The 22,662-nt window shown below is 49.1% G+C and overlaps 1 protein-coding gene across 2 annotated transcripts in view; it reads right to left on the reverse strand.

The window, feature by feature from the left end:
• Positions 1-22,662, reverse strand: part of IGSF3 (immunoglobulin superfamily member 3) — a 100,926-nt gene that overhangs the window by 16,437 nt on the left and 61,827 nt on the right. Inside the window, exons 3-6 of one of the 2 annotated variants that reach the window (XM_071756376.1) lie at positions 20,137-20,547; positions 18,870-19,259; positions 16,807-17,208; positions 12,782-13,186 (exon numbers count right to left, since the gene is read on the reverse strand). In XM_071756376.1, the coding sequence (XP_071612477.1) occupies positions 12,782-13,186; positions 16,807-17,208; positions 18,870-19,259; positions 20,137-20,547 (1,608 nt within the window). The remainder of the gene's footprint in view (positions 1-12,781; positions 13,187-16,806; positions 17,209-18,869; positions 19,260-20,136; positions 20,548-22,662) is intronic. The other variant, XM_071756380.1, reaches the window with a different exon arrangement.

A 22,662-nucleotide genomic window follows, 5' to 3' on the forward strand; every position in this document is an offset into this window, starting at 1 on the left:
GGAGCTTTGGCTCGGTTATGTTTAGGTGCAGCTGAAGACACCCTACCCCCAAAAATGCCCATACAAAACCCCAGTGTACTGCCCTGTAGTGAAAGAGGAGGGGAGTGCTTTCCAGGAAAAGAGCCAGCTCCACAGGAGCTAGCAGCCATGGAGCAGGAGGAGTGGGCAGGAGGATGGCCACCATCAGCAAGAGTTCCTGGGGGAGCCCTGTCACCATGGTAGGGAGGTGGTGTCCCACTTTAAAGGCTGCTGCCCTCTGGGGAGAGCTCCTCCAAGAAGACACTTTTGCCTGCAGAGAACTGATGAAGTGTTGCAAAAAGTTTTCCTGGGGAATGTCCTACTTTTAAAAGCCTCTGTTGGGATTTCACTGTGCTGAAGGGTGGGGTGTGGGGAGAAAAAAGGAGGCCAATCCAACCCGAACCCATTCATGTTTTAACATCACACATGGGGTTTAGCAGGCTGATCAGGAGAGACTAGTTTCTAGAAACATGGCCCCAAGGTAACTCTTCCTGAGAGGAACCCATCTCTTCCTGGTACCCTCAGGGTACAACCCTGAAGGGGTTTTGGCACAGACTCAGACAACCCCTCAGCCTGAGGTCACAACCCAAAGGTGCCTCATCACCCCCCTCACTAGGGTCCAAAAAACCTTCAGTGACCAAATTCCCAACTGGGAATGTCTGCCTGTGATTCCAAGGGCCCATATGCAGGTCACTGTCCTGCCACAGCCTTAGACACACACTCATGCACGGCACCTCTGCCAACTGTTCCTCCTTCCAGAAAGCAGGGCTGAAGAGTCTCCTCCACCCCCATACACATTTCCAAGGACACCCATGTTAATGATGGTGGGAAACTGGGCAACAGGAGTCAAGCAAGTACACGCCAGCCTGCTGACTCAGCACAGCAAGGGATGGATGACTCACATTTACTAGGTTAGCTGAAAGCAAACAAATGTTGAAAAGATGTATGAGCACTTGCAGACAAAGAGGCATCAGGAGAAAGACACTTGCAGAAGGGAAGAAGATGAGATGCTCCTAAGAGGACCTTGCTCATTAGGCTTAACTGTGGCATAGAAATCACAGCAACAGAAAGACAAAGACTTCCAGTGCTGGGGCAGCCTCCCCAGAGATGGCAGGAGGATGGCAGCACAGCTCCCAACTCCTGTTGTTCTCTTTAACAGAAAACAATTCCTCCTGAAACTGGATTAGCGAGGTTGCAAATTGCATTAGCCAACATGGGAGGCTGCTGGTGCAACAGGAGCAGGAGAAAGGGAAATAGCATTAGACTTTTCCTGCCATTATTACTGCCATTATTAACTTGTCACTTTACTGTAGTGTTCCTATAACAATGAATGATTGCCTGCAAACAGGCTGACATGATTGAATTACTAGGACAGAAGCTTCATGGGAAGGAGAGACAATGTTAACCCTTTTCTGAGAAAGGCTCAGCCACTGTACCCCCCACCCCCAAGGCCAGCAGATGGAAGAGCTCAGGCTTTGAACATCAATCTGCCATCTTCAGCTTCAGCAGTGCTGGTTTCACAGCAATGCCAAAAGTTTCTGTGGTCCCCAAACTGCACAGGTTCTGGTTGCAGGTGGACTGCTCTGGGTTGGACATGCTAAGAAAAGCAGAATACATGGCAAGGAGCCACAGCTGGGACTCTCCTATTGTTGCAGGTCTTCCTGCAACCTCTCTAGCTTACCTATTTCATAAAATTAAATCCTTATTTTTGTATGCTACTTCTTTCTCACATAGAGAAGATCTATCTCTGGAGAAGTCACCAAACTGACGGACTGTTAGTCTAGCTGGATGTGGGTCACCATCTTCCTCCTTCCTCTGTCAGAAGGACAGCACCCTCTACTTGCAGTCAGACAGGTTGTTAATCTGAGTCTGCCCTCCCCTGCCTGACTCACCTGGAGAGACAGTGCAATGGCTCTTTCACAGATGGCCATGCCAGGGCAGAGCCCCAGGCAGAGAAGGAAGGAGCAGAAATGCCTTCATCCACCCAGGACATTGTCTCTCAGCATCACCCTGGGTGCCACCCATATGCTGCCCCCACTCCTCTGGGGTCTGAGAGGCTTAAGCCTGTCTGCCTTTGGTCTCTACCCTCTACAAGTACTGAATCAATCCGTATTTTGCTAAAAATCCACCACATGACACTTCTTTCCAAAATATACAGTTCCTTACGTGTATGCTGAAAATAATGCCTCTTGCAGCATAGACAGGTGGGTGCTCCCAGCTCAAAGGCAAGCCTAGGAGCTGGCTGTGACCCAGCTGGGATTAAGCCACCAAATGACCTGCGTTTCAATATGATCAGCAAGTTGCCACAAAGTCCATAGTCCAGAAGGCACAGAAGTTCTCCAGCCTCATAGCCTGCTGCTGCAGAAAGACAAACGGGGTACCGAAGTAGCTGTACATGTTGAGCATTACCCAATCTAACAGCCCCAGCCCAAAACTGAACCACAGGCAGTTCCCTGAAGAACACTGTACTACTGTAACATGGGGAAGTGCAGCTTGGTGAGATCAAAATGCTGCCACTGGATGCTGTGGCAAAGCAGAATGGGCATCTCTCCTTGTACCACATGGTGGACCTGCCTGCATCAGATGCTCTGCTGTACCTACACCAGCTTCAGCCCCACAGAAGGAGAATACCCCATCAGCCAAACCTACAGACAAGCAGCCCTACGCTCCCTCTCTCTTCAAAAGCAGCACAGTCAGACTGCTGACCTATGGAACATTTGGGTTGTGGGTCAAGTCCGTGGCTGCAAGCCTCATGCTGTGGTGTGAATACAAGGACATCTGCTCAGCTAGAGGACAGCCAGGGATTATCAGCCATGTCACACTGGAGCCAGTGGAGCAGCTAAAAGACTAGCAGGTAACAAAGCAGGCCTCAGGGAAGCATGCATATGTGACCCAGAAAGTCTCTTGAAAACCCAGAAACCATACATCTGTGAGCATATATAGAGAAGGTTGTGTGAGTAGCTCCAGGGATGGAGAAAGCCTGGAAGCCCATAGCCTCCAAGGTCTGGCCATGGCTAAGTCTGAGTTCACCAGCTGGAACACGCTGCTGCTCTGGAAAAAGAATGAGCTTCCCCAAGAAGCAGCAATCACATCTGTCTGAAGGACAGCACGGACTCAGAGCCAATTCAAGAAATAAACATATATACTCCAAAGCAGAACACCCCACAGACCTAAAGACAGACACCTTCCTGCTAAACATTGATGTGAATGTAAAAGTTCTGCAAGAGAGAGAGGAGGGGGGGGAAGAGTACAAGATTCCCAGCATGAGTTGTGCCTGCTGTCAGAAAACAATATACAGCTCACTGATGACTTGAAAATTAAAATACGGAGACAAGATCACTACAAGATAAATTCAGTACCAAGCTACAGCCACCAAGGATAAGAAAAAAACCCTCCAAACATACTGCTATTTCATCAACCCCTCATCAGAAAGATTTCAAACAAAGGAGCACTCCAACAATTAGGAAAAAAAGTAATTAAATATACATTAGTATATTTAAAAGTAATTAAATATATATGTGTAATTATAACACATGCAGCAGCATCACACACAGACTTCCATGCCATTCTGGACCCTGGCCATTAATGGCTGAATTTCCTAACAGGCTATCAGAAAAATAAATTTGTGTAGGTGCATGCTAAGAGTACAACTGTACCCTGTAGCACACAACTGACTTTTGTATGCACTGTATTTGACTTCAGCATTTTCAGCTGCTACTGCTGAAAAGCTAGCTGCTACACAAAAAGAGAGAGGTATGAACTGCTGAGGGTAGTATGAAATGTAATTTTTTGCTATCCAGAGATAAAGCTTTCCAGACAGACTTCAGGCAGGATCATGAGGTCTTTTGGATGCTGTGAGCGTGAGCCCAGCCAGTCCCAGGCTGTCAGTGCTGCCCTTCATGCAAAGATGAAGTTTCCTGAGAAGTACCAAACTGAATCAATCCAAAAGCTAGCCCACTCACCTTTACTCCTTTCCTCCAGATTAATTTTCTGCTGGTTTAGTAAACTGAGCTGGTGCACAGAGAGTTCAATGTTGGAATAAGGAATGGGACAGGACCATGCAGCCAGCAGCACATGTCAGGGATGAGGATAACCTCCTTCTGTGCAACCATGTGCTAGAATAGTTCCACCTGCACCCTAAACACTCATCACACTGCTGCTTCCATAAATTAACCAGCAAATCTGTCAACTGTGTGGAAGAATAACCAAGTGAAATGAGCCATCTGTCATTTCTCAAGAAATTGTCTTCTTGAACTTCTTAAGGATAGAGGAAATATTACAGCAGGATGGGCTACAGATCCATCATTATCTGGGCTCCCTGCTTCTCTATAAAGTAGGATAAGGAAAAGTGTAGGAATTTTTTTAACAGCATCCAGAAGTCTTATTTAGGCAAGTAAGATGGCCCTGGCAAACCAACGGTTATGAATATGTTAAAACAAAAGATGCTCAGCCATAGGTTCAGCATGTGTGGACCCTGCCATTTTGATGTGAGGAAGCAGATCACAGGTTCAGTGAACCCAGGAATTTAGTCTTTGACCAATGTCTGAGCAGGTAGAAACCCCAAAATAATCATCCTCTTATGAACTAAAGTTCTGGAAAAAACATTCAGATAAAATTTTTCCTTGTTTATTGCTTTGACACTTAAGTATTAGCCTTGCAAGGTAAAATCACCACGTGAAGCAATGGCTGGGTTATTTTATTGCTTCCTTTACGTGGGCATTGCTGCACCACCTGGCTATGCAGGTCACTGTCATGTTGAAGAACAAAGCCATTCAGCTGTGCTGAATGCTCAGTCAGCTGTGTCCCAACAGCAGAAGACACCCCCAGACCATCAGTTCAACCAGTGTCACGAAGGCAAGAGGGAGGGGATTTACAGTCATTTGGGCATGGCCTGGCTGTTCATCTCAAAACAGGACACAGCCTGTCTGTGCAACTGATTGATAGGCAGTATGTAGTTTCTCATCCTTGGAGAAGTACCCCGTGTGATACAGAAGCTAGAAAAATGGCACAGGTCCTACACACAAGGATGGACAACCAAAGCTGCTGCTCGGACATGCTGGAAGGTACACCTGGGCCAGGTACTGATCTGATGAGAGGACTAAGAATGCAGCGAGAGAAAAACCATGCTGCTGCAGCATTCAGGCTGCTGGCCTCTAGGACACTCACCTTGTGGAGACCAGTGGGGCAGCCAACAGCCTGGGGATCCATGCATGGACTGTGGAAGGAGAATGGTGGCCAACACCTAGCTGGAAACCTGCTCATCATCAGTCCTCCCTCTCCCCACAGGCTGCCCCTGCTGAGTCTGCTTTTGGAGACCTGAAGGACATGAGGGATGCACACAGCATTAGAGCTGGGCAGTGTCTAAGTACTATTCACTGCAGAGTATTTTAGTCCAAGGAAAAGCAAACAGGGAATCAATGAGAAGCTAAAGTGTAAGGAGAAAAGACGTGCAAGACAACATCAAAGAAGCTGCATGTGTATGGACTGCAAACAGGCTGACACCATGGCTCTGTGTACACATCCTGCAAATGGGAGTGGAAAACCACTCAGGAGGTATCAAAGAGAGGAGCAGAGAGTGCTTTGAAATTGAAGGGAAAAAATTGCTCCTAAAAAAGTAACCGTGAAGGGAGTTAATTTGAACAGAGCAACATATTCTGAATAGAGCCCAGCTCTTCTGGCATTGTCAGTCTTCTTCAGGGACTGAAAAGCAAGACTCCCCACAGTCAGATCAGTGGGCACACACAGAGCAGGCCAGGCCATGTCACAATCCCACCAGGTGCAAGGATGCATGCTCACCCCCTTCATACTTAGGAAATGCATTGAAGGTGCTTTACAGATTTAAAATCCAACTTCTCGAGTTACGTTCTTGGGTGCATTTTGCAGGCTGAAGCCCCAAGGGAAACCCTGAAGATAACTACAGTCATCTGAACACGTCTGGCTCCAACAAAAACATTTACACACAAATCTGCAGAGAAGCCAAGTGTCAGTGCTCGCAGAACGTCAAAGGGAGGTGAAACACAGCTCAAACCCCACAAGGCCATTGGCAGCATCCCCAGCATGGAGCGGGGAACACTGTAGCACATCCAGCATGAACTTGCTCCCCTGCTGCTTGCACCAATGGGCTTGTTTCCACTTAGCAATGTTTTTTGTGGGATGAAGACAGCATTTTCTCTGGATGCTTCGGCTTCACTGACACCAATGTATCCTCCCAACCATGTGTCATCTGCACCAGGTCAGATTTGCCCAGCTGACTGAAAGCACCTCTCCAACATCTATGAGCACAAAACCACAGCCAGTTGAGAAAGCAAGCCAGAAAGTGGAAGTGGGGCGGGGGGTACCCTCAGATGGATGTGTGCCCACAGGCAAAACCTCACCTCTAATCTGTATTTACAAACCAGTGCCCAGATAGTAGAGGGTATGACAACAAGAGCAAGAAGAGTGGGCTCTCAGGTTTGTATGACAGTGATGGTACAGAGAGAACACGGGGGACAGGGATGCAGAGAGCAGGATTTCATGGCTAAAAGCAGATAAACAGCACCCCATGGCTCCAGCCTGTGGATCAGTAGCTGTGCACAGGACGCAGCAGCCATTTTAAGTGGGGAAGATGTTCCAAGGGACCTGGCAAGTGTGGGGACAGAGCTCTCCAGGGCAAATATGCAAGGGCAGGAGATAAACAAGGATTCGAAGTGGAGGAAGTAAGCCCATCTGTGCCACCTGGAAAAGAAAAAGGGCACCAGCTGGGTCACCAATATGGATCTATGCAATAGGACATCCTGTGCTGTGCAACACTGAAACTGTTTTGAGGGTTCTGTGTGCTGGATGCTTACAGGAGAGAGCAGCAGCTCTGAGACAGCAGGTCTTACCCTGCAGGCAGTGAAGAGAAGGAGCAAGTCTCTGAGTACCCAGGGGAGAGGAGTCTGCTCTGCACCACAGTCATGGCTGCTGCTGAACAGCCCCTGCCCCTCTTGAGCACTTCTTAAACTCCTTCAACACTTAAGCAAGAGTACAACTATTTGCCAGATGAAGCAGGCAGCTGTAAAGCAGGAAAGCAGTGATATTCTACAGAGCAAAACCACTCTGGGATCAAGCAATCAGCAAACTTTTCAGATTTCACTTCTGTAGGGAAGTTTCCAGCTCATTAGCTTTCTTTGTTTAACTTTATTACTGGATGCTGCCAGCAGCAAAAAGCATCAGTTTTTTTTAGGTAGGCACTTTTTGGCCCTTGGAAACACCTGTTTGAGCCTCCACTCATGATTCTGGTCAGTACCCCACTGGCTAAACGTGGTAGAAAAGGCATCTTTCACATCCTTCCACGAGAGATTTCCTCATGCGCAGACTCTAGTAAGAAATGAGATGGAGGAAAGGAAGTAATAGCTGAGTCTCATTAGTTAGAAAAAGCCTTTCCTTACACCCCACACGTGTCTTGGTAATTGTTTGAAAATCAGTCCTCTTCTCCCAGCATTAAGCATGCCATAAAGCATTTTGTTTTTCCAGTTCTCCTCTGCCTCATCTCCTCTTCATCCTCCCAGCATCCTCAGCCTGTGCAGTCACAACTATCCCATGCTTGGCCACTGACTGAGTCTTCAGATAGAAGGATGAGCAGGACACTGAGAAGTCTCCCTGTGGCTGACAAAGAGATAAGGTACCTGTGTTCTCTTCTCCTTAGGTTTCTCTGGCCACTGCTACCCCAATGCAGCTAGGCTGCTGTCAGTGGGGGTTTCTCACGGACACCACAAGGGTAACCGTGTACTCTGCACCCACCCAGGTGCAGTGTTTTAGGGGAAGTAAAGCTCTGGCTCACCTCTCTCTCAGAATAGGGTTCAGGTACAAGCCCTCCCCCAGTTTTCCTAAAGCCAGCCTGGGAAGCCTTCACCCTTTTTCTCCATGATGGTTTCAACTTGACAGCTCCTAATAAACCAAACTTTACAAAGAAGCCTCTGGAGAGCCCTGGAAGCTAATTAATGTCCTAATGAAGAGCCTGACTGCCTTGTTTGCTCGACGTCTCCCAGGTCAATCAATCTGCTGTAGCACAGCTTGCAAAAAGCAGCGAGAAGCCCAGCACCAGTGGCATCTGCATCCCCCACCACCCCTCCCCATCGCTCCTCCCAAGTTCATTACTGTCAAAAACTCAGCAGAAAGAGGGCAGATTTATAGAAGCAATAGCAGCTTTCCCCCTGTGTGCCTGCTTCAGGATCAATCACAAAAGAACGGGCTGAGAGACAACACAAGGAAGGGGCTGGGTAGGAAGAGGAGAGTGTCATGGGGAGGTGGGTGCCCTGCAGGTCGGGATGGGCAGGTCTGTGCCTGAGAACCAAAGAGATGAGGGGGCTGCTTAGGGTGGGGTCATCACAACCTCCTGCTTGTGTGAAACCCCTGCTGTTTTTATTCTGCTGTTGCCAGAGGGACTCCCAAACAATCAGGCCTCTGTCCCTCGTAAAGCTCTGCTGAATTACCCCCTGGCTTGCTCTGAAGGGGAAAGACAGATGTGGTAATGCACATGAGGACGATGGCAATTTAATACACCAGCACAAACCTGGTCAAGCCTCCTTGCCAAAAGAGTCCTCTCCAGATGTCCTAGCCTGCCCAGCTCGCAGCACAGTCCCCGTCACATGCTGTGCTGCCAGAGACTGTCTGCTCCCCTTGTCTGAGTCCTACAGACCCACACGGACTTATGCTGTTCCCAGACAGCACCTCCTGTCTCAGACACTCCATCCCTGAAAACCTGGCAGGGAAAAGCAAGATCCAAGGATAAGCCAGAACAGGACTCACCTGACAGCAGGGAGATGCACAATCCAAAGAGAAGCTGGGAATAGAGCCTGCCTGACAGTCCCTGGTTTTCCCCTTGTCCCATGCACATCTACCACCTTCCTCCCGTGGTCAGGACCTGGAGCTCAGGTACTGTTCCTCCTCCGTGCTCCGTGAGGAAGAGGGCAGAGAGCAGCAAGGGAATACTGCTTAGAACATATCCAAATGCTTTGTGGGTCCAAAACGAACCACCTGCACCACTGCCTCCCCTTAAACCTGGGAGATTAGCAAATGGCAGGGAGTCCCCACATCTGTCCTCTCTAAAGACAAGACACATCTGTCCTGACTCCTGCAAACCACCTCAGTAAAGATTGCATGAAGGATGTTCTTCTTCACCTATAAAAGGGTAAGCGTGCAAAAGACAAGGAAAAGGCTCTAGAAAGGAAAGGGGTGGTGAATCCTAAGGGCAAGCCCCAACTCTTGAGGATGAAAGACCTTAGGCTTCAGAGGCAGGCCAGACAACACAGCCAACAGGCAGCCCTAAACAAAACGTGGTGGTGAAAAGAAATCTCCACCTCTGCACTTGGGACTTGCTCTAATCTCAGTCTGTGCTCCTCTGCACGGCCTCCTGCCAATTTCGGCTTTGGGGAAGCAGCTGAAATGAAGCAAATTGTACTTTTATTGTTCCTTCTTCCCTGATGTAACATGAGCTCACTGAGAAAGAACAGCAGGCAGCTCAAGAGATGGAAGTAAAAAGGAGATCACTGTGTTCTAAGGAGACAAAATGGCCACAGTGGATCTAACTAGTTTGATCCACTACCCTGCATGACAGACCCCATAGTAGCCTGGATTTTTTCCTCAGCCTACAGAAGTTAAAACGCAGCATCCACCCTACAGCAGTGCAGGTCTCTCTCCCTGTAAAGCACACATGAGCTACCTGGGGTTGTGTGTCCCTTGTTCGTGCACAAGCCTCCCTCTCCTTTGCAATCTGAGGTGTGACAGTGAGGCGCAGGCCACGAAAAGGAGCTCCACATCCTACTGCTGCTCAATTTTCATGAACCACCAAGCGATGAACAACATGCCTAAACTCTCTGTAAGATCTCCCACATATAGCCAGCAACCTTTGTAGGGCTTTTCCTCATAATTCCAGTCCTTAAAATGGTTTCATGCTCAACAGGCCATGGATGTCACACTCGAAGGCCACACCTGGCTCCAGATGCCATGCAGAGCTCTTTGGCCATGTCACCTATAGACCTTCACTTCAGAGCTGGGTTAACACTGCCACTGCCTGCCTCATTCACTCCCTCCTCCTTCAAGAGTTATGGGCTCCATTTCTCTGATACTGCTTGTTTCTTCCTGGGAGCAGGAAAGGAGTTTTTCAAGCTGCAGACATTTCCTCAACATTACCTGTTAGCCACAAGAGAGCCAGAGATGAAATTACTTCACAGCCACATTAAAACATGCAATTCAAAACCAGCACTGCCACCTCTGCAGTTAACACTCAGCACAGATGACAACTACAAACAATACTGACTGCAAGAGAGCCCAGGAGACACAGGCTGAAAACTAAAATGGCAAACTGACACACCAGGAGAAGCTCCAGCACCTTCTCCCTTGAAGATGTGGGATTTCACCAAGCAAAGAGATTAATGAAGCAATCAGGTAGCCACTATTCTGCCATTTTCACTTTATAGGCTGACATATATCAATTGCCACATCTGCACCTGGAACCTGTCAAATAGAAAGGTCACTTTGACAAACGGGGAGCATAGGTTTTAGAGGAAACTAGAATCCTAGCATTAACTTATAATTTGGAAACATACTGGCTCGATTTGCCAAACAACCTCCAGACGTCTTTACCAGTGTCCCTTAATGTCCCTCCAGTAGTGGAGACAGTTCACCCTAAACTCACCGGTATGGGGGTCAAGGCAGGAACCCATGGCTAGTGTCAAGGGAAAGGAGAAAGTGAGGACTAAGACATTCAATAGCAACCTCAAGTTATGTCATATCAAGGTGACTACAGAACCACAGACTTGGACTGACACAGCTCTCGGGTGTTCAGTGGTTCAGGCCTCCTGAATGATAGCTTTTGAAGAAGCCCCAGATAATAATCTGAAAACCACTATCCGCTTCATCAACAGGTATCTGACTGTGGGGGCAACAGGATGTTCATTCAGAGGTGATGGAGGAAGGCACCTCCCACATCATCCTGGCTCCTCGCTGGAAATTATCCAGCCAAACAGCCAGCAATGACACGACCCTCTGCAGCTTGTAAAATCAGAGAGAACAACAGCAGTTGCTAATACAACTGCTGGCACTGCATTCACAGAGAGTATCAATGACCTGCTGCCACAGGCTGCCTGGGATATGGAGAGAAAACTCAGAGGGAGTGCAACCATGGAGCTGGGGATACTCTGAGGAGGCCCCTTCTCCTCTTCCATCCTTTTGTGGGTCATAAAACCACAAACATTATGCAAGGCTTGTTAGACTGACAGCTAAGATTTGTGTAGCAGAAGCTTGTTGAGCAGCAGGGAGACAGGGAGAAGTAAAAACCACAGAGACCTACATGACTTGTTCTGTTAAGACATCACTTGACGCTTAAGTTACTGCTCCAGTAAAGAAGAACTGTCTGCTAGAGCATGGTTTTAATGTCCTTTAAATGTCCTCCTGGCTACCCTGAGCTGAGACACAGAGACTATCTTCTACCAGCTGTTATCATGAATATCTCTTTCTCTCACACACACATGCACACACAGAGATGTGCCACGAAGATGCATATTACTCCAGGGACCATATTCAGCCAAAGGTGTCTCCTAGGGAAATAAGCTAAAATGATGAACATCACCAACCTGACCTTGTGAGCAGTAAAACATGTATTATAAGGCAGGCTAATCAAGATAAATGGAGAAGATTAACCTGAATATGAGGGCAAGGAAGGAGGGAGGGAAGAAAAAAGATGGAGAGCTCACGAGGTACCTGGAGCTCATAGTATTCCCTGACTTTTCAAAAGTCTTGCCAAGGCTTGGGGAAGGTGCAGTGGAGTATGAAAAGGGGCCACTGGGGGGAAAAAGACAAAGTTCAAGCCAGAAGACAGACTCTAGGAACGAGTCCCTCTACACAAGAACATGAAGGTAGGACTGAAAATGCTGTCAAGAGTCATTAAGGTGCTAAAAGTATCACTCCAAGCATCAGCTCCAGCCCTAAGACCAAGACAGCAACAAACTATTGAGCTCAGCAATGGCTCAGAGCTGCCCTCACAATGCACCTTTACACCGTTCATGGACAAGAGAAGGCACAATCAAAATATCAGTGATAAGGCCTACAGAAGGCACCTAACTCTCTCCACCAGATGTATAGAGAGCATGAGCAACTTGCAATTTTTCTGACTCTCCCTGCCAAGCCTGGTGTCTGCTGCCCAGTTATTGCACACTGTATGGGTACCCATAGCTGTGGTGACTTCCAGCTGGAAAGGGCCTGATAGCTGGTGGGGGTGAAACTCAGGCTCTTGATCACTACCTGTTTTTGCAGATACCTCCAGCAGCAGGAGACTCAGCTGGTTACTAGACAGGAACTGCAGCACCTCACTATGGAGTGTGTGCACATGCAGGCTTTGGTGGGAGCACGTGCCCCTTCTTTGATCCTATTTGCCCTGTCCCTCACCTCTCTTCCTCAGGTTAGACTGCTCTGATGAATGGAGGTGGCAACCTGAAAGCCACCTCCACCTCACAAGAACAGCCCAGAGACTGTATTGAGCTGCAGTCACGTCACCTCCCAGAGGAAAACCCCCCAGGAGCGGCAAAGAGAAGACCCGAAGCGGTGGGGAAAAGGGAACTCCAACCTATCAGTGGCTGAAGAGCCAAGCAAATATACTCCAATTATACTCTGTGCAAGTGGGAGATGTCAGACAGACACAGCCATGAGAGCAGCCCTTGCTCTGGAGAGACCACTGCAGCGACAGTATGCAACCTACCCCCACGATGCAACCCCCCAGCCCCTTTCGTGTAGTCTCAGCACTCACCAGGCCGCAGGACCCTGATTTCCAGCAGGTTGGAGGTCCTGTCTGCCAGTCGTGTCCAGCTGCTGTTGTAGTTCTTCCTCCAGAGCTCAGCCACGCACTGGTACTTGCCGGCCTCCGTGTCGCTTGCCCTGCTGATGCTGAGGCGCACGTTGTTGCTGGATTCAGCCTTCTCGATAGCAGTGCGGGTCCGGAAACCCAGGTACCTGTCACCCCACTGGACCCCGCCGTCGCGCGTGAAGGTGACGAGGTCATGGAACTCAGTGCTGCCTGCTGGCTGGAAACGCCAGGTCACCGACACCGGTACCCAGGAGGGATAGTGGGGTTTGATGATGCACTGGAGGTCGAAGGACTCGTTGTAGGTCACGCCGGGGGTGCGGGAGATGGCTGTGATGGCAAAGCCGGCCTCTGTGGAGAGAGAAAAGGGCTCTGAAAGACACCTGCCTAACCAGGCCCTGCTGTTAGCATGCAAAAGCTAGAGTGCGGTCATTCAGTCACGGGCCTGGAATAATCGGCTGCTTGTGTTGTATCAGCTCCTCGTTTGCAATTGCAAAGCGGCATGAAAAGCGGTGCCCGAACCACAGTGCCTGTGTAGTGCTGACTGCCTGCGTGAGCACCAGCTGCAGCAGCCGCAGGATCCTGCTTGATTTCTGCCCAGAGGAGTGAGATCCCCCGAGACCCGGAGGGCAAGCAGCCAGTCTCTGCACACTGACAGAAGCCTGCACAGAAACCCGACAGCACAGCGGCAAGGGGACAGTGATGGGCAGAGCAGGTGCCCAGTGCCAGCCTGACCACTTGCACACCCTGTTATTCACATCCAGCTCTCAGGCAGGGGGGCCCCACACCACTCCCCACCCCAGGTCTGCGGCTGGTTGCTACAGGTGAAGGGAAGATGAGGAAAGTGAGAAGCAGCAGCCTTCATTCATGCATTGGAGAGGTGGTAGCAGTTACAAAACCCCAGGATGGAGGCAACTGAAAGAGAGAGAAATTGGCTGCTTCTATTCTTCACACAGCGTGGTTTTTGTTCTCTTCCAGATCACAGCTCCAGGAAGGCTTTATGCAGTTATTCTCTCACATCCACCACCGCAAACCAGTCAATACATTTTGACTTGTTTACCCCCAGCACTTTGTTTGTTTAGGGGAATTTAAAACCAGCAGTCAATCAGCAATTTGAAGATAACCATATTCCCAGTTGACTGGCTTACATATTGGGTCAGAGTATTTCCATCATTTACTTGTTCTGAGCTGCAGAGATAAATATTTTCTTCTCTTCTCATCACTTCAGTGCAGCCAGCAGATTTTGCAAGGAACTTGTTTTCCACTGTCGACATCCCCAAGACGCACTCCCTTCCTGGGAGGCTCTGTGGGATGTCCCATGCTGGCTGGCAGCGCCCGGCATAGCCACTGTCACAGGGGAGAGACCGATCAGTGCCCAGTAGAAACAGGAAGGTCCTCTGGATCTGTACCGAGCTTCAGCCTGTCACTAGCTTGAAATTATAGTTCAGGAGATGAGCTGGGAAGCTCACTGCAACCCACAGAGCTGCTGCTGTGGGCCAGACCGGCCACAGCACAGACACTGCTGAGCCTGCACACTTCCAGCAAGAGCCTCTGCAGCCCCACGGAGCCACCGACCAGAGCTCTGGAACTTGTAATTACTGAGAAAACAGGTCAGTCTTTCAGGTTAAAGCTTCTTATGACATATTCAGTGATTACTCAGGAGGGGAGAGCAAGACTCAGGCTCTCTCCTCTGTAGGACTGCTGCATCTCATCCCCATATAAGCTTTTACCTTCCAGTCCTGCAGCAGCTTTCCTGCCCTGGCAAGTGTGTTACCGGGCCCAGCTCAGACCACCGCTGAGACAGGAATGGCCCTAAAAAGCCAGCTTACTTTCACTAAGACCAGCTGACTTCATAATGTTTAATCTCCAGCTGGCCTGTGCAAGAAAGCTTCATGAAGGGACATTCTTGACTGCTGTGTGAAAGCCAGGTGGGTTTCTGCGATGCTCAGCTCAACCAATAAGCTCCTGGAACTTATGGTAACACACACAGGTCCTTCTTCCTTTGGGACTTGGTTAAAAAAGGAGAGAAGTCACATCAAAGCAGGCAGATTTTCTGCAAGACCACCCTACAAGACTATAACAGCTTCCCCTCACCCTGCCTATCCCCTCCTCCTCCAGCTAGCCAGGGACTGAAGTTCCTGCCAAGCACTCAAGATACTCAGAAGTTCAGGGACATATGGTTTCATCTGACAGCACATCTCTCTTCTGGCTATTGCTTCTGAACCACCCTGTAGATAGATTTATGGGTTTGAACATCATCTGTGCTGATTCAGCGAAAGAGTTTCTTACACTGGCAGACTGGCAAATGATTAGACCTTAACTTGAAATGTGAGTGCCACTAAATTTACTGCATTTTCCACCTAGCAATTTCTGTAGCCATAAACCTCTCTTGCTCTTTCTTAGCACCTTTCATTTGAGTTTCTCAGGACACTTCAAAAACATTACACTGAACAAAAATCATCAGATTCAGCAGCAATGACACCATACTCAATATTTTCTCCATTAAATTTTCATGAGCTACTTCAGCTTTGCTTGTTGTAGGAAGAGAATCTAGGAATTTCTTAGAAATTCACAGAATGTGCTAAACAGATGGCGATCGCTCTTGAACAAGGAGTGGAGGAGGATGGACAACTACTGTTCCATCACATCTTCTGGAACTGCTGGGCAATTCTGAGAACCTTGAATTTTAACAAGAAGAAAAGTGATACATTTTAAAATTTCAACACTTAATCTCAACACTTCTGTGAGTGGCAAAGAGATGGGCAGATGGGCCAATATGTCTACTTACAGCAGGCCAAATACTGCTGACCTCATGAGGATCATGCTGTTGAAACGAGATGAGAATCTGCCTTTAGTTCATTACAAACTAGCATCCACACCTGCTATTGGAAGTTATATAGCAAAGAATTCTAGCTCCAGACAGAGCAGCCTCTGAAAAAAGGTGAAAAGTGAAGGGAAAGAAAGCCAGAAAAGAGCAAGATTTTTATAAGAATATAATACAATTTTGAAGTCTGGTCTCTTACACACTTGCCAAAGCTTAAGACTAACACTGCAGAAATAAAAAAACCCAGCCCAAACAACCCTTAATTGCCCATCTTGACCTTTCAACAGAGCTCCCCAGTTGTTTATATTCTTCAATTATTGGCCTCATAGGCGCAAGTCATCCCTTCTTCAGTCTCCTGTGGTGCACTTTGGGAACTAGTTCAGGGCTTGATATAGCAAGACCTGAGAAGAACCAAAGTAACTCTCAACCCATGCAAAACTGCTCATGTCCTACCTGGCCTCTCCAAAATTGCCCTCTCCTTCACTGTGTTTGACACGGAGGAGCACTTTGGCAGAGCAACTAGCTGCAATGATTCCATGTGTAGTTTGGCTTCATCATGAACAACATTGTGGTTCCAGGCCAGCAACTCAATGCCTCCTTGCAGAGGCAGTGAGGCCCATTCCTGACCTATGTCTTCTGCAGGCTTCTGATTCTGTCAAAGATGCTTGCTCATTTCTGGTGGCTTGGCCAATAGATGTCCAGCATTTGGCTCTCCTGGTCTGGGAGCAGAGGTAAGGTTTACCCAGGGCAGGCAAGGAAGCTCCGATGCCCACATGCTGCTGATGGAGTACTGCCACTGCACTGCCCATAGCCTGGCTCCAGTACTGGTTGAACATGTCATGGGATGGGCAGCCTCTCCCTTGGAAGGATTCTGGAAGTATTTCACCTCTCCTTAGCCACCCCCTGCTTTGCTCCTGCCACAGCCACCCCTCAGTCTTTGTCCACACACACGACAGGGCATGCAGGTGTTTTTGCACCAACCAACCAGGAGCTGCAGGTCAGCTACTGGGTGCCTCCATTTTACTAGCAAGCAAGGGTAGGAGGGCCAAAAGCAGCCCCAGTTATTCGCAGGTGACCTCCTGAGGGAGGGAGGGAGTGCAGGCACACGGGGAGCACAGCTCCACATCCCCACGCCTCAAGTACTCACCCAGAGCAGTGATGGACACCGGGGTGCTCGCGTGCCGCTCCCCAACAATCTGCCACTCCCCATCCAGCGTCCGCGTCCACTCGGCCACCCGGCATTCGTAGTGGCCCTCATCTGCCTTGATGCTGTTGAAGACCTCCAGGGTGAAGGAACCAGGCCGGACCTGCTCCACCTGGATGCCCCCATAGCTGCTGCGCTCAGCATACGAGGGGCCCGGCTGCAGGGTGCCCTCTCGATCCAGACGCACAATTTCACTGCGCCGGTTCAGCTTGTCCACCAGCAGCCAGGTGATGGAGAGACGGCTCTGGGGCCCGAAGCCCGAGCGCACGTTGCAGCCAAAGCGCAGGCTCTCCCCTTCCAAGACACTGCTGGCGTTGTTGACAATCTCCAAGGAGATGCTGGTCTCTAAGGAGAAAAACGCATACACACAGGGGAGATGATACACACTCGCCACTTTTTGGTCTGCCAGAAGGACGCTGCCGGCCTTTATAGGAGAGAGGCTTTATACCAGGTGCAGAAAACTGCCCACACGTTTGGGTCCAGGCACATCTCAACCTCATGCGTGACCACATCCAAAACCAGCTTGTGGGCAGCGAGCTGCTCCTGGTGACTTGCACACTCAAAGCAGGTGTAGGACAAAACTGGGAGAAATCTCTCTGCCTATGGCTCATGAGACATCTTTTGCTGCATCTTCTGGTTGCAGGTCCAGGATGGGATCTCGGCAAACTTGAGGGAATTTGTGTTGCTACAACATGCACTGGCTCTGCAAAAAAAAGCTTCCACCTCCCTGGGATTCACGTCATCATGATCACCATCTTGCCACGTCCATTTCTACAAAACCTTTTGGGAGAAGCTCTCCCAAACTCCCACTGCTCCCACACTAGAGGCAGCTATCAGTATTTGGTAACACCAAAAAAACCTGGCAACTTGAGCTTCCCAGAGATGTAGGGCTTTATGGCTGTTTTTTCAGAGATACTGAATTCTGGTTACTTGTGCTGTCTTCCAGATGAGTTTTGGACACTTAGCACCCTTGAAAAATCATCCCATTTATTCCTAGAGTTGGTGATTTATCAAATGGTAAAAATGAAACCTATCTGAAAGGTGGCTGTGTCTACAAGTACTACATTTTAGACATTTGTCCCGTGCAAGATTTCTAGTTAGAATAATTTTCAAAGCCAAACAAATGAGACCAAACATTGGCAGGAGAGAAAAGAAACAGAATTTCTTTTGGAGAAATGAGGAAGGGAAAAAAAGCTAGAGGAAAGGGCTGCATTTCCCTACAAACCTAAGAGTAGGAAACAAACATTGTACAAAATCCTCTTGCAGTTACCCTCTCCTTGGTCAAAGCCTGCTGCCAGGGTAGTCTTGGCAACACGTGCATGATCCATCATGCCACAGTTACCTGAGCTACAGAGAGCAAAACAAGGAATGAGTCCATGGACCCTCTCATCCCTTCATGGCCATATTTACCATGTTTGTCTGACAAACATAAAAGGCAGTCAGGCAAGCCTTGGGCAGAGTTGTTTTTACACTATATTGGCAGACACATGGTGACCATGACAGAGCTCCATGCCAAAGAGCAAACAGGGGCTTGAGAAGCACACAAACCCTGGTTTCTCCCAGTAGAGATGTCTTGCAAGACAGCCACTGAACAGTCTGCAGGAACCTAGAAGCCCTCAGGATAAACCAGGGCCAAGCTGGTCTCCTGCTATGCCTGCTAGGTACTTTAGAGCTCCCAGCTCCCCGTAGAGCAAGGCAAGGAGAGGGGTATGAAGAGCAAGTCAGAGGCTGTCACACACCTTCAGCTCAAGGACAAAATTACCAGTTTGCGGAGACTACCCTAGGTGGGGGCAAGTTTTCCCACCTAATGGCCCTAACACACATCCTTCCTTCTCTAATATCCCCTTCCCTTAAAAAACAAGATAAATCTTGCCAGCTGGAATTCCAAGCTTCCACAGCATGCTTTATCCTCCCTCTTCATCAAAGTCTGGGCTCATCATGGCCTCACCAGCTAGCTGCCCAGTAGAACAACAGCCCCAGGAGTGGATAGGCAAGTCTCTACTTACTGAGTGGCAGGACGGTGATGGGGATGTTCTTTGGCCGCTTGCTCTCCTTGTCAATGAAGTCCCCTGTCACAGTCTTCTCCCGCTCAGTCACCCGGCAGTTGTACTTGCCACTGTCCTCAAGGCGGAGGCGATAGATCTTCAGGACAAAAACATTATCACTTTCTTTGGCTACCTTGAGCTGGCCCATGGCCTCACGCTGGGCAAACTCATTGTTGAGTACTGGCACGGCATTGGGCCCCAGGCTGGCAATCAGGGAGCTGTTGAAGGCCCAGGAGATGGAGAAGTAGCGGTCAGGGACATTCTGTGCCTCCAGGATGCACCGAAACTCCACTGGCTCGCCCACGATGTACGTCCGTTTCTCCGTCTCCAACCGGACGCTGAACTCCTTATCTGGGGAGAGACATCAACTCACATCAGCATGGTAAAGCCCACCAGGACAGCTGGAACACTTCATGCAAGGTATTTCCAACCTGCCACTCTCTGTATAGTCGACATCCCCTGGACACATGCATCTAATGGTGGATGAGCTTGCTTTTGCTATGAGATCAGCAATACTACAGAAAAGCCAGCTTTCTGCCCAGCACGCAAGAGCTGCAAGGCCTCCACATCCATAATCTTCTTCCCCAGCTGTTATTCCTGGGAGCAGCTCTGCTGAGACATCAGAATACCCTCTCCTTGGTCAAAGCCCATTGCCAGGGTAGTCTGGGCAACATGTGTGAGATTCATCATGCCACAGCTACCTGAGTCACAGAGAGCAAAACAAGTAAAGAGACCATGGACTCAGTGGCACTGTAGGATGTAAGCTGGAGCCTAGTCCTATTCACATCCTGCTCAGTTGGGGGTTGAGAGGCAGGACCTTTGGGGAGAGAGGAAGAAAGAGCTCAGCTGGGTCTTTAGATCCTTGTGCAACACTGAAGTGGTTGCTGAAAGGTTTTTGATTTATTTTCAGCTGTACCACTCTATTAATGGCCTGTGCTAGCAACAAGTGCTTAAGATGTATATTTTAGCTCCTGTGTCAGCCACAGATCACTGAAAACATCAGGAGATAGGCTACCACCTAAGCCCCCTTGCTGCCCCAGTATCCCATAGTTGATTTTTGCTGACATCTGCCCCAATGGGCAGTGCTCAGGCCCTCCATCACTCTGCCAGCAGCTGGGCAAACAGCAAAGGAGGTAGCTGAGCCCCAGCCATCCAGCAAAGGTGCATCCCTGTTTTCCACCTCCTCCCACCACCCATCCAAGCAAGAAAAGGCAGAGGAGACACTGACCGGTGGCTTGCACGCTGACAACAGCACCCTGGGAACGCTTGCGGGTCATGGCATACCAAGACTTGTCTGGGTCCTGGATCCACTCCGCCGCCTCACAATAAAACTCGCCCTGATCTGATGGGTGGAGGTTGTAGATGGTGAGTTTTGAGGTGGTCTCCCCCACTTTGTCCAAGCGGATGTCCCCCGTGGCCTGGCGCTGGGCATAGGCGCTGCCGGCCCGCAGGACGAAGTCACGGCTGAGGGAGATGACCTCTATGGGCGCCTCGCTGCCTCGCTGCCGGTACCAGCTGATGGAGACGTGGCTGTGCTGGGCCGTGCTCTTGGACACCTCGCACTTCAGCTCCAGGGAGTCGTGCTCCACTTTGTTCAGTGTCTGTGGGATTGCTGTCACTCGAAGCGAGTCAGGGATCACTGCAGCAAAGGGGATGAGGATACACAGCCCAAGGGTTAGCAATGCTGAGCCTAAAGCCTACAGGCATTACAAAGCAGGGATGGGGAGAGGTTTCTTTGTATGTTTGTAATTAATCATGAAGTATTAACAAGGCACTGTTGGCTCATATCTATCCCACCCAAAAAAGGAAAATCATCCCCAAAGCCCTTGGCTGGGAAAGACTGAGACCTGCAGCACATACTCCAGCACTGTGCTTAAATTCCTTCTCAGTGGCCTCAGTGACTGCACAGTTTGCAGTCATGCTGCAGAGCAGCACAGCTTAATACATCCACTTCTCATCAAGCCATTTTGTCATGGGCAACACCCTCCTTCACCGTGTGTTCCCCTTCATGACCCTTCTCCTGCCTATATCCTTCAGCCACTCCTTAGCTCTAGTGTGGTCTTTGCCACTCAAGTTACCAGCAAGGCCAAGATAAACTTAGTTGGTTCCTTTAATCTTCCCTCACAAAAAAAGTCTGGAGATACAATTCCCTTCTCCTTTGTTTATACTGTTTCGTGTTTTAATTACCCCCTCAGGCCAAACAAAAGGGTTTCTGCATTAGGAGGGAAGCTGCTTCTTTAAGGGGAGCAATGCAATTGCATCCTGCCCAGTGCCAGCTCCCAGGACACATCAAGGCACTTGGTAATAAAATTGCTGGCTACTTCTCCAGTTGATTTACTGGAAGAAAGGAAGTACAGTTGCTAAAATCAGGATGAAAAAGAAATTGCAGCCCCCCCAACCTTGTTACTTTTAGCGAACATCCTAATCTTAGCAAGAGTTTCTACCACCAGAAGATAAGACTTTACAAAATCTTTTTGGACTTTGTTGTCTTAAGAAGTATCACACGGAAAGAAGAATTCAAACCTTCTCCCAAGCTCTGCAAACAAGGCAGTGTTAGTGAGCATGCTTATGCCCACGGTTTCACCATGTACTGATGGAATATAATTAACATATCTCAGTTCAGTTTCATTCACAGCACTGGAAGGTCTGACAAAATTAGCTGATCTGCCGAAAGCTGCATCTGTTTCATTCAGGCATGGCTACAAAATGCAATAAACTGCAGTGAAGAAAACTGCTGTGATTATTTATGGCAGAAGTCAAAAGCAGAAAAGGAAGAAAGAAAAAACTCAAAAGATAGAACTAAACAAGAAGAAAATCTTCCCACTTCCAACTGGACAAGGGCGTTTGCTTTGACCACACATTCAGTACCCAGGTCCTAGAAAGACTATTAACATGGCAGGTCATTGCCCCTGTCCTTGCAGTCACATCTACTTCTCATCCCCTCATTTTCCTCCCTACAGGTCCTATCCCCTGACCACCAGTCACAGCCTCTGGCAGATCACAGCCAGGAGCCCACCTGGTTTCACCCTTCCCCCTTCCTTCTGACTCCCAGCAAAGCAGAGGTGACAGTGGCAACTAACCTTGCTGGTTCATGCCGCATGCACAGCAAGATTGAAATTTCTCATTTGAAACCTTTATGAATAATTCCCAGAGCCACACAGCTCCGTTCTCTTTGCCCTCCAGCTCTTGTAACTTTTCTTATGTTATTCAAATGAATTAAACCTGATCATCACCTTGCTGGAGTTACTTTCCTGCTGAGCCGCTTTGAAGGTAGAGCTCCCTGCTACACCAGCCTCTCACTGGGAGAAAGCAGGTTATCTGAAGCAAACCTGCCTGTCCTCCTTCCCCCAGTTTGAGTGACCTGGGTATCTCACTGGGTGTCTGTGTGCCCCCCAGCTCTACTCAGCAGCAAAGTCACTCGATGGCTATGGGCAAGGCACACCCTGCCTGGCTCTACGGGGTAAATACTGCACAGGCAGGCACTTGGCTTGCCAGATGCAGAGCTGCCTCCTCCCTGGGACTAGCACTGAGAAGCCTGCTCAAAGGCTGGGCCTCAAGCTAGTGCTTGCCACAACGTTTCCCAAGCAGGTTAAAGCCTGGCACAAACACCATGTTGCCAGCTGGAACCATGACTTCGTATTTCCAGTTCATAACCTGAAGGTTAGCATCTTTTACACCACGTGGGCAAGCTATTGCAAAATGCATTCCTAGAGAAAAATCAGGAAGCGGTAGTGGCATGCTGTTGAATGCTGTA

This window comes from Heliangelus exortis, chromosome 1, assembly GCF_036169615.1.
Source record: "Heliangelus exortis chromosome 1, bHelExo1.hap1, whole genome shotgun sequence".
Lineage (NCBI taxonomy): Eukaryota > Metazoa > Chordata > Aves > Apodiformes > Trochilidae > Heliangelus > Heliangelus exortis.